This window comes from Protomyctophum bolini (assembly GCF_963924005.1).
Source record: "Protomyctophum bolini genome assembly, chromosome: 9".
Lineage (NCBI taxonomy): Eukaryota > Metazoa > Chordata > Actinopteri > Myctophiformes > Myctophidae > Protomyctophum > Protomyctophum bolini.
In genome coordinates, this window is record NC_137870.1 from 38,246,736 (window position 1) to 38,259,648 (window position 12,913).

The 12,913-nt window shown below is 44.2% G+C and overlaps 1 protein-coding gene across 1 annotated transcript in view; it reads right to left on the minus strand.

Annotated features, from left to right (window-relative positions):
• Window positions 1-12,913, minus strand: part of brip1 (BRCA1 interacting helicase 1) — a 42,623-nt gene that overhangs the window by 1,405 nt on the left and 28,305 nt on the right. Inside the window, exons 15-19 of the mRNA XM_080772333.1 lie at window positions 11,266-11,425; window positions 9,983-10,128; window positions 3,007-3,119; window positions 2,786-2,868; window positions 1,985-2,314 (exon numbers count right to left, since the gene is read on the minus strand). Of these exons, the coding sequence (XP_080628459.1) occupies window positions 1,985-2,314; window positions 2,786-2,868; window positions 3,007-3,119; window positions 9,983-10,128; window positions 11,266-11,425 (832 nt within the window). The remainder of the gene's footprint in view (window positions 1-1,984; window positions 2,315-2,785; window positions 2,869-3,006; window positions 3,120-9,982; window positions 10,129-11,265; window positions 11,426-12,913) is intronic.

Below are 12,913 nucleotides of genomic sequence, written 5' to 3' on the forward strand. Positions count from 1 at the left end.
AGGTGCGGAAATATTCTATGAAGCCACGAGGTAGACGGATAATGTGCATGCATCCTCGCGCTCAATTTAACCCAAACAAAGGTTAGGGGGATCTGATTAACCCATTCTGACCGGGAACCCATTTTGGCGTCGGCATCATGTTATGCTTTAGCTATTGAAAAATAGCAGATCTACAAGCTCATAGCGCGCCACCGAGTGGCGCGCTACGAGCTTGTAGGTCTGCTATTTTCTTTAAATCGACATTTTTTTAATCTGATCTCAGGTCAGAATGGGTTCATCAGACCAGTGTGTGTCCTAGTGGAAACCTCGTATGAATCTGATCTCAGGTCAGAATGGGTTAAAAGCAACAGTCCAACATCTGCTCATCGGCTCTCGCTCCAGCCACACACACACACTCGGGCACGCGAGAAACATTACAGTAATGAGGCATGCCCCTCATGTCGGGCCCCAACCCCAACCCCCGCCCGCCTCACCACAAACCGAACTACCACCCCATGCATGCACCCCCCACAGTATGGGGTTGTATGGGTCCACCCCGGCCCTGCCACCCCCATCCACCACACCCAAGCAAATTGAGCAAATGTCTCGCCCCCTCGACGTGACCATTACAGATAATAGGTGCTAGCTGAGACGATGTGCAAACACGTCACTTCACCACATTATCTCATCGCTGCATCATTCTCATACAGGTCTGATATCCTCATGCGCCCCCCCCCACCCCCTATAAGAAGGCACACGTTATAGTCACTATATGTACAACATGTGATCTTGACAGTGGGCAGTCTCAAAAGAAGACTGGAAGCAGCAAGGCATTTCATTTATTTATCACAGACTTACCCACAGAGCATCATGCATTACTATTTTGCGGCTCCTCCAGGCTCTACTATTTTGTTTTTGGTTGGGGGTGAGAGGGGTACTGTAACATCTTCATAACATCCAGTCATCAATAAAACAGAAGGGACGCACATATGGTGGTACTGAAATTATGCAGCACTACTTTTTCCTCCTTAGGAGAATTACGCTCGAGTCAAATCAGAGAATCAGAGAACCTGGTTAGTTAGTTAGTACACACACAGCAAATAGTGTGAATTGAACCTAGAAATGAATAAATAAATCTCAAAGAAACTTTCTCTGTACACAGAATCCCAAATCCTTAACATACATTTTTTGAATCGATTTCAGTCCTATAATAACGGTATGGAAGTGATTCGCTGTAAGATCCTAATTAGAGAATTTCCTGCTGGGAATCTTTTCAAGACTGCCTAACTATAGACTTAATTTATATGTAAATGTAAATTATAAACAATATTTTACATGGACCAGAAAATATATATTTTTTTTTAAAGATGGAGCTGCAGGACATTAGTGCTGCCAGAATTGGCCAAAAATGACATTTGAATATTTATTTTAAAAACACATGGATTCGAACGAATTTCGAATGTCGAATGTATATGATATGAATATTGCAGCCTAATATGCTAATATGTACAACTTTCTCTTTCCTTATCTATATGGTCCGGTCCTGTATGGGTCTTTCAAGATCAAATGAATGATTCATAAAAATAGCCTAATTGTTGTATAATGTTTTAGTTTACGTGGCACAGAGTCTCGCCAGGACTCTCACAGCAATTTTATTGTTATTTTTTTTTTTTTTTAATCTTAATTTAATAAATTAGATTATTTTATTTATTTTTACATTGGAATATTAATTTGAATATGGAATATCCGTTGGCAGCACTACAGGACATCCACACCGATTAGCTGAATCTCACTTGTTGGAATCAATAATGACTAAGTGTAGTAATACAGACAAAAGAAGCAGAAACTACTGTTTAACTTGGGGGGGGGGGGGGGGGGGGGGATAAGTACTGTGCATACGAGTAGCACGCACTGCGGCAAAAATGAGACACAGACGTTGTGCGGCGAATCAGAAACTGCCGAAACTCACCGTTAGCCCAAATCTCTGATTTCTGTTTCAACTCACCTCCTTTTGAAACACACCAATGGCACAACTCAGGGTACCGATGGCACCGCTCAGGGTGTTGTTCCACCGAGGCAGCCGTCTGGGGCCCTGAACCCCGACAAAGGGGGACTGAGCCGGGGCAAGTCGGAGACAGCTTCCCCACCACTGCTTGTTGTGGTGACTGGGAGGAACAGGCCTGGGACGAGGAGGAGGTGTCGGAGATGTTCTTCTGGCTGAATCCGTGAGCCGTCAGTGCCCCCTGCTGACCCTGCGAGAACACAGCTAAAGACTCCATGGCACCGTTGAAGGTGTCGTGGTGCTGGACAAGCTGGCGTACCCACTTGGACAGACCTGAGATACAACAGGGACAACACGCATGCAGGACAGACGGGGAAATGTGAACGTGCTGGCACAGCAATGTGAGATTTAATTCATTTTGACCAGAGATCAGATTCTAAAAATCTCTGAAAAAGCTATGTTTCTATGTCAGTCGTTCTTCGAATTTTTCAAAAATAGCAGACCTACAAGCTCGTAGTGCGCCACTCGGTGGCGCGCTATGAGCTTGTAGATCTTCTATTTTTCAATAGCTAAAGCACAACATAATGCTAACACCAAGATATAACACCAGATATCTACATGTGCACCATACACATACACCACTTTCAGGGAAAGGAAACGTATAGACGACATGGCTAAGTCGAGCATTTTCAGCATGGACAACCATTGCCATCTAGTGCCCAAGCAGAGAGGCTTTTCAGCACACAAACAAGGCAAAAAGAGCAGCCTTCATTCGTATAGTAGTGGAAAGTGTTTTCGGTTTACCTGTGATGTATCTATTGGGATTGTTCCTAAAGCGGTCGTCCACTAGAATCAGAGCCCCCCAGTCGTGCTTGTGACGGATACACCTGGAGAAATTCATTACATGCTTTTATTTTCTTGTACCGATTAAGTGAAGAAAGATTGATGGCAGAACACAAAGCCTTTGATGACAGGCGGAATACAGAAGACGGATTGCCTTGTAGAGTGCGTCCACATGCTCTCACCTCCCCAGTGCCTGGTTAAGAGCCCTGTAGGCCTGGATCTCATACCAGCGGTGGCCCGAGAGAAGACCCCTGGTTTTGCAGTGCTGGTCATTGTACTTCATCTTCAGCTCCACCTGAAACAACAGGCCCACAACGTTCAAAGGACTGTATGCGTGGCGGGGAAGCAGGAAGCCATTTGGCAAACTGAACACAACGGGGGAAAACAACTGAAATCACAAATACAAAATTATGAGACATTATGAAACCGTGTCCACATGAAAAACATCAAAAGACACACCATGAAAGCCATTCAATTTTGTACACTTTTAAAACATCGCGTTTAAAATCAATGCTGATTTTAATCATACTTCCTACTCTTCTAATCAGTCAGACATGTGTTAATGTAAATATTTGGTAGGAGTAACATTTCAAAGTAATATATCAAACTGATTTACATTTTGTTCACAGCAGTGGGTTTTACTAGAGAGAATTAGGACAAAGGCTAACACTCTTTAAAAACATTGAAGCACTAAATACGCTCTAGAAAATTATAAGCATAGCTGTGGGGCAGCACCTGGGTGAGGGGTTTCGTGCATGGCTATTATGGAAGATTTAATTTAATTTGATTAATCAGGGCTGTGGAGAAGGAAGGTGAGGGGGCGAGGAATATGAGACGGAGCCAACCCTCAGCCAGTGGCCTGAAGTCGTTTGTCCTTTCCTGCCTTTGTAGATGGATGTGTTGTGAAAGGAGAGCAGAGGGGCTAAAGGGAAGCAATGACGGAGAGACAACAGCAGAGACGGGAGGGGACTAAAGTAGGTGGTCGGGCCAAATGTGAGCCAACTTTCTACAAAAATGCCAGGGATTAAGCATCCATCCATTCGCATCTGTCGCCGTTGATTTTAGCGCTAACCTTTCTTAATTGACAAGTGCAAAGTTCAGCTGGTGTCTGACGGGCTGGCTTGCGGAGCACGCCTGTGAACGGGGGCACTAATTGCTTTTGACATCTACCGTGTGTTCGCCCTGAGTGCCCAAACAGACACAGCCATGTTGCAGGTACACTATAGACTGTGTGCCCCAACGCCTTCTTCTGACTGTCACAAGAACGAGACATATAAACACCACCATGAGGGCTGTTTCGACTGGTGCACATAAACACAAATACACAGCAGTCACGCTGTCGCTTCAAAAGTTGGATTGATTGAAATTTGTATTTTACAGTATGTAGAATGGGTACATTTCAAACTAAAGCACAAGTCAATAAAAACAAACTGCTACTGTACATTGTGGACGGAAACATGAAAAGCAGGGTCCACCAAAAGGACCATGACAAACCTCAGAAGAATGACCCATCTTCACCTCAGAAGCATTCAAATGGCGATACACAACACCTGACCCTCGCTATATGAGCATTCCATAATGGAAGCTGAAACAAACATTATACAACGTTTGTTCAACTTAGGCCTGGGCTCGTGAAAAAGGGTTTGAGATCATGGGGCCTGCTTGGGTCAAAAATATCACAGTCTAACACAATATAACCGCAGCAGAGAGGCTTTCTGTTTGGAGACAAATTGTATATCCATGTCATGGAAACACTCACAAAGGCTGGCGGCTGCGTGGTGACATGTTTGCCAGTCTATGAGACACCAGAGCGGTTATAGAATCCACTTCCCAGACAGGCGCGCCGACGGGAAGGCCAGTAGCCCCGGGACGCTGGTGTCATCTAAATCCAATCAGAGTTCCATTTCAGCATCCGACCTGCCGCATCCCCGGCCTGTACCATGTCAACGGCTCAATCTGACATGACAGGCTGCATAATGTGAAAAAGCTAATTCTGGCTGCCAGCAAATCTCCTAAATGTGCAAGAAAGCACAAGCTGGAAGGGATTAGTCAAAATGTCAAGATATCACTCACTTGCTGTGAGGCCTTGTCCTCCACAGGTACCTGTTCATCCCTAAATACATTATTTGACCATTAGGCACGATTTGTCTTTTTGAACTACATTTGAGACTGTGTGTGTGTGTGTGTGTGTGTGTGTGTCACGAGCAAGTGTGTTTGCCTCTGGCTGTCCAACATCTTGTGCCTGTCACTGAGATTGCTGAGCACCTCATCTGCTGTTCGTGACCGAGCTCCTCCTCCTCAGACAGAGTGATCATGGGTGCATGTTTGTACGCACACACGCAAAGGTGATAGACAACATTATATATGATGCTGGTATGTTGTTATTTATTGAATGCTGGCATCAAAGGGCTCGTGCTGTTCCGATACCGTACAATTTGCAAAGCTTTTGATATGGTTGAAGAGCACAGCACCATATAAACCAACGTTAATAATGTAATCATATACTACCGCTCCTATACATCCCTCCTATATCCGTTTTATTCCAAAAGCTCCTCAACATTCCAGGCCTTTTCACACGCTCCGCAAACGCAGAGATAAAACAGTCTGGTAGTCGCCTTTAACCGAGTATCACAGCCGAGAGACAAACACGGCATGGGTGTCTTAAAAGGTCTGTGGAGACCCTTCATTATTCTGAGAGACAGATGCCTTATCAGCTGTAAGTGTCTTTTTATTGCTTGTAAAACGCAGTGATTGTTTCTCTCACTCACGCAGGACTTGGCCATCCACCGTTAAACACGCCATTGGAAGAAAGAAAAAAACGTTTACATGTATAATACCAGCTTAAGCGGCACTCTGCAGAGGACTCTTCAAGTTCAGTACTTTGATCTTGGTCGCAATAATACAACTGGGCCAGTAAAATGCTACGCTGTGTGCTTGAGTTGAGAGAGTTCAGGTTCTCTGGGAATGTGGGCCCGAGCAGGCATCTAGGAAAGTGGCGCCTTAAGCGGGGGAAAAGACTGGGTCAGTTTAAGGCTGGGCATTATGTGAAGAATTGTGGGCATAGTCAGTGGTACTGTAGTGTGTGAATGTATATGAAGTACTGGATATTAAATTATACTGTGCTGAAGTACAGTAGCATATTAAATGACATGGTTGAGCTACATTTGAAGGAAAAAGAAAAAGAGATTATGAATGCAGGTGCGTGCAGTATAAGAGCAATACTTAACACTCATATTTCATTTGTTCTGCGGATGTGTGTTATTTGTAAGGGTTTTTCTGTACCGTTCTGTCAAGAGTGACTGATATTTGGGGCGCATTAACTGTGCGCTTTCCCTCGTGCCTCTCGAGACATGAACCGCATTTTTCCGTTCTCCATGTACAGCACAGGTAACCAGGAGTTCATTTGGATGTGTATGCTAAGCTTTGAGTGGCTTTCTCCATTCCTTTACACAGGACAATGATCAAGTTGAATGGTTAGAGATAAGCTTAATTGAACACTAGGTAAAGATGCACTTCCACAATGTCGGTACTTTGTCCATTCAAGTCGACATTTCTCCACCGACGTGGTTAGAGAATGCGCGAGCATGTCTGGGGGAGTGGGGGACTGATTATCCCATTTTAGGCGGGAACCCCTTTTGGTGTTAGCGTTACGTTATGCTTTAGCTATTTAAAAATAGCAGATCTACAAGCTCATAGCGCGTGAGTGGCGCGCCATGAGCTTGTAGGTCTGCTATTTTTGAAAAATCGAAGAGAGACTGTCATAGAAGACATTCTTAGAATCTGATCTCAGGTCAGAATGGGTTAAGTTTCTCAATTCAGTATAATATATTTGACATGAATTTGATCAGACACGCCCCTTTCCTATATAACCCCATTGAAACGTCAAACTTATTTTAACCAGTTTTAACCGTTTCAGATTAAACGGACTAATTGAAAACACACGTTCTTGGTTCTAGTGACCGATATTGTCCTTCTAGGGACAATTCCCCTTGTACGGTAAGAGGCCGTTTTGTGTCAATTACTTTTTTCATTTATTCTGTTATTTTATATTTCAAGTTTTCCCAAAGAATTATAGAGAATGAATGAAAAAAGTAATGTAAAAAAACACGGACCCCTCGAGCATTAGAAGGACAATGTCAGTCACCAGAACCAAGGGCGAGTGTTTTTAATTAATCTAACATAAATATCTCAATACTGAATGAAGGCGAGATAAAAATTGACCCCAAACATGTTAAGTGAAATATTCCATTGTCTTCTTTTATTTATTCATGAAAAAGCTATTTGTTTTCCTGTGTTTCCTTCCTAAATACATTTACTGTATTCTAAACGTAAAGCTCTTTGAGCATGAGGTTTTATATTATGAATGATGCAAATGATGTATGATAAGGGCATTTTTAGGATTTTTCAAAAATAGCAGACCTACAAGCCCATAGCGTGGCACTCGGTGCCACGCTATGAGCTTGTAGATCTGCTATTTTCCAAATAGCTAAAGTATAACATAATGCTTAAAACACCAAAAGGGGTTCCCGTTTAAAATGGGCTAGACATCAATACAGTATATTTCCCATATATGGAGGACATAAGTGTCAGAGCAGCGGTTCTGGATAAACGGATCTCCATTTATGCCTATATCTCCATATAGGACTTCAGATATCAACCTTTTGTTGACATCTGGGGCATATGTAAGCAATACAGCATAAAGCAATTCTGCACAAACCGATCTCCATGTACAGTATATGCATATGGAGTATCCTGTATGCCTACCAGTAAGTATCCTTATTCAAAACGTGGTCAATGGGAGGGCCACCACGTCCCCATGACAACATAACCAAACCATAAACAAAACCGTGGCCATTTCACTATGGCAACGCAGCTGCGGCATCAGGCACAAACAAATCAGTCAGCTCCATATATGGAGACAAAAGGGGGGGCATGCGCCGATAACATCCGTGATCTCCATTTATAGACATAAAGCCGCTCCAGAACAGCCGCTCGAGAATTGTCTATGGTGGCGAGATTGGAGTCACGACATTAGCAAATAATGGGAAATCACTCAGCTCCATATATGGGCACAAAAGGGGCCAGGTCCACATATACAGCGGGACAGACACACAGACAGACAGACATTATCTGCAGGGTCTCAGCTGCGTTCGCTTCCCGCGTTTGCACGTCTTACTGGTAATTTGTATCCCTCAATTTTGCAACCCGTTTTTTTTCACCCAGTGTCAATTATCTAATGTATTCCTGGGCGCTGCTATGCGACATACTAATTCCTACACATGCTTATAACCACGCCCCGGGGCAAGTTACATTTACTGAGGTTAGGGTTAGGTTTAGGCTGTCGATGACAGCGACTGGCCAATCACAGCGCTTCCTTGCACAACCCGTCTAGGCATTTGGTATGACGCGGGCGCTACACTTCCTCTGCCAACCTGGGGGGACAGTGGACTGACCTCATGCTTCCTTGTATGCATGAGGAGTCCAAGCTGCTTCTTCTTCTTCTTCTTGGCCCTTTTATGACTGCGGCCGAGGCCTGGGCTGAGGTCGTGGAGGGCAAGCACGTGTCTGTCACGGCACCGAGGGCAGTTCACTCTCAGATCACAATCCCTTGCCGTGTGGGCTCGTCCACATTGCCAGCAGCGGTGTCCGTCCCTGATCCAGCTTCTCTTTTGGTCTGTGGTTAGTATTTTGAAGTTGCCACAGCCATCGAGATTGTGTTTATTACCGTCACAAAATGGACAGTACATCATTTCGTTCTCGAGATCCCCGGGGGTGATTATTTGACGTACGGTTAGACTCATGGGAGACATCGTGTACGGAGGAATGGGATTGACGTCTCTTCGACGTACAGTTATGATCAGAGGAACCGGAATGCTCCGATGGGTCCCGACGTAGTTCTGTGCATCCGGGTAGGTTGGAGCTACACCTCCGTGAGCAGCCGGAGTCCCCAGAGCACTGGGACTGTGACGAGTCTCTACGTCTCTGCGGCGGACGCCTGGACTCATTGGAGCCGGTATGTCTCGGTGAACAGCGGGAGTCACCAGAGCACTGGGGCTCCGACTCGCTAAATCTCCGTGGGAGTCTGGACTCGTTGGATCCAGTATGCCTCGGTGGACGGGGGGAGACGCTCGAGCGCTGGGGCCGGTCACCGTGTGTGGGCGGGCAGCCGGACTGGTAGTGACCTTGTTCAATCAGCTTCCCGAGCAGGTCCTTGATCTCGTCGTCGTTTGGCCAGCCTGACTGCCCACTTGAAGAGGTCAAGGCCGTGGGCTGAAATCGTGGCGAGTTTAGCGGCTCGTCGTTTGAGGCGTGTCCGGTTGCTGCCGCCGACAGTAGTCTTCGTCCACCGTCTAGGGCTAGAAGGTCGTAGTCCTGATAAGTGGGCTGGGCGCGTGACCATCGCCTTGACTCGCCCGCCATGCAAAGCCTTTGTCCACTACACAGTGGACTTGACATCTCACAATGGTGTGGTAGGCCCTGGATCCGGCTTGAAGGACAATGTAATATCTGCTCATATACTATCCAGCTGTGTTTGCTTGTCATTGCGATGACGTCACCATGAGTCAGTCATGCCCAAATATGGACTTGATTTCTTTGTGTTTAACAGGAACTCGGGTTTGGCTCCTACCCTTTTCAGTCCATTTCTTTCTGGGTGCTTCCGTCTTGACAATGAGGTCACGATGAGTCAGACAGTAATGCTCAAATATGGGACTGTGGGTCAGGGTCAGGCTTGCTCACCTGGAGTCTATAATGTCAGACGGCCACCAATAACCCGATCAGTAACAGCAGTTAGGTAACCATCCAGCACCCAGGCTAAATAACTACACGTCTTCAGGGGAAGCTTGGCTTTGCTCTGACAGGTAAGTAAGGAGCAGTGATGGAGAGTAGAGAATCAGAATCGGTACCATTATCACTTCACAGGGTTATAGGTGGGTGAAATAAATATTCTCGTGCATTATTTTTTGCAGTATTCCGTGAGAAGAGAGGACAAAAGTAGAGTGAGGGGGATGAAAAATATACAGTATGCATCCCTACTGAGAAAAGAATGATTCTCAGTAGGGATCAAAAACTTGATCACAATAAAATAAAAACAAAGTGAACATGAGTAGGAAAGTAGATGAACAGAGACGTCAATACCAAGGCTTCCTTTATTCTTACCTGGAGGTCTTTGATGTTTGGGAAGGGAATGCCAATGGTGACAACTGCCCTGGCGTTGTCATCGGTGAAATCCAGTCCTTCGCTCACTTTACCCCTGCAGACGGCGATCAGCAATGCTCCATCTATCACACGATTAGCTTCAATAGCTAAATGACAACATAATTAAAACAAAATGGGTTAATCTTTTTATAATGCAGTAGTACCTAGCAAAGTACGTTACTTTTTGAGAGCAGCAACTAGTAATAATTACTAATTACAACGGTAGTTACTAATTTAAAGTAACTTCACCAACACTGCTTATGTGTTTCTTGCTAGTAGGACAACTGAATTTCCCCTAGTATTATCCTTTCGTCTTAATGTTCTGGGTCTTAATGCTTAATATTTTTATGTAAAGCACTTGAAAATGAATTGTTGATGAAATGTGCTATATAGTGATGCACCGAATATTCGTCCGCAGAAACTATTCGGCAGAAAATGGCAAAAAAATGCATTTTCAGCCTATTCGGTTTCAGATCGAATATCCAGAAAATATATCACTGAATAGTGTATGCAATTAATGCATTCAGAAGAGCTGAATAAATGTTTATAACCCATAATAATTAAGCAATATTACACAAGAGGGTGTGAGTTAACGTCATTATTGCCATGACAGTGATGCGGTCAGGAACGAGACGGAGTCGAGTTCCGCAAGCATCACTGAAGTGGCAATAATCACGTTAACCCACACCCTCTCGTGTAATATTGCAATTCTACCACAGTTACCCTTAAAACTAAGAAAATCGCTGAAAGAATATATATTTTTAATGACAGATGTAGTCTCTACGACCACAAATGTCCCAAGAAACTAGCTAGCCTAGCCACCGAGTTTGCTAGCGCTCTGGGAGAACAGAGCGGCTGAATTCTTTGTTTTGATTAGGTGGTGAACAGTGCTGGTTTAACCAATCAGATTGCTTCCTCGAAACGACCTGTGGTAGATTGATTATTATTTAAGTTAAGTTTTGCCATAACCATTTATTTTGCCATAAATCAGGTAGCTTTAAGGTACGGCCATGACAGCAATGGTAGGAAAAAATATATATAATATTAATCATATTCGGATATTCGGTTTCCTATATTCGGTTTCGGTTTCGGCCAAGAATTTCCCTTTCGGTGCATCCCTATACAAATAGGCTTGCCTTGCCTTTAACACCAGCAGCATAAACAACAAAATAAATAAAACATAAAACGACAACGCAGACCTCCCACAACAAAGTCCTAAGGTTAGTGCTATAGTAGGCGCTCACCTCTGTCCTGGCAGTACTTGATGCCGTCATAGTACTTCTGCAGAAGTTCATCAAAGTCTCCCTTTGCCCCGCCGCGGGGTTCTGTGATCACAGTCTTCATCTCCTCCAGCTTCTCCCACAGGCCCGTTTGGGTCCAGCGCTCACGCAGCTTGTCCAGCATCTAGAAGACAACGTCGAGCAGAGGTTCTCAAACATTTCCGTGTCAAGGACCACCAAATTGAAACATTAGCCTGCAGAGCCCCCAAAACATATGCCAGGGAGAGAAGATTTCTACAGCTCTAGCAGTAATTTTCAACCATTTTAATTTCAAGGACCCCCAGATTTACATGCATTAGGCTACGGACCCCCATTTAATGGCATTTCTATCTCTGGGACCCCCAATTTATATTGTGAAAGCAATGTTCATTTATACTGAGAACTCTGGGGAACTCCCTCAAGGACCCCTTGGGGGTGCCCAGACCCCCACTTTGATAACCGCTGATGTAGAGAAAGCAGATAATGGAAACATGCACCATGGAATCAGTGCACCAGATGTTTGAAATTGCAGTTGTATCTGGAGATCAAACTCCATTTAGATGCAAACTCCATACAAATGTTTTTGCCCAAGCTAATTTCATGGGAGACAAATAAAACTGTAAAAGAGGCAATATCAGCAACTGAATGTACTGTAGCTTAGTGGAGGCTCTCAATAAGACAGCCAAATGAAAAATGAGTGGGGGTAGATCCAAGAGAACAATCATAAATATCATACAAAGATGACGGTGACTGTGTGACAGGACTTTCAAGTCAAAGGCAAGAACTAACGTAGGCCTAGCTTTTGTCATGGGGCAGACTATAGACACTGGACAGCCTATAGTGCCAGTTAAGACAATTCTGACTTTTGGAGTCAAGTCATATTTCATTAATTCCCCTGCAAGTGTGAACATAATTATTACAATAAATAAATGATCACTAAAATGAACAGATTTCTGCCATTCAATGTTTTGTGGAACCTGCAGTGCAATTGTCATGTCTGTGTCAGAATGTTTGTACCAGTGCCAGTCCACCAGGCAATCAAAGATTGTGATTTGAAATGTCGGGTAAGTGTTTGCAAAGTGCTGCTTGCCCATAGTCGCTTTACAACTGAAGTGAAGTGAAGTGAACACATCCCATAATAGTCATGTTCTCATCACTAGGATAAACAGGACATGTAATAACCTAATGTTGCAACATTAGGTTATTCATTTTGGTAAATGCCTTGGCGAACAGTAGCAAACCCTGTCAAGGAGCTAAAAAAACGATCATAGCCTCCAGCACTCTCAAAGTCCCATACTCAAAGTTAACGGATTTTGAAGCATCCATCCATCCTGTCCTCATTTAGCTTAGAAACTTGCCCCTTCATAATCAAAATTAATTATTGCTGCACAATTGTTAGTGCAAAAACTCAGCGATTCTCAGGGGAGGAGCATTGATCTAAAATCCCTCTCCCCAGCAGAGCTCTAGTCGTGTCTGGACCGTGTAGATTTTAAATCGTTGAAAAAGCACGGCTTCACAAACAAAGAGCATCATCACTGGCTTGGAAATGTGTTAAAGGTGCCAAGTAGAAGTTCTTCATGTAGTTTGCAGAAAACTTCCCACCAGAGGGTTGATAGTGTGATGCAGAAGGACC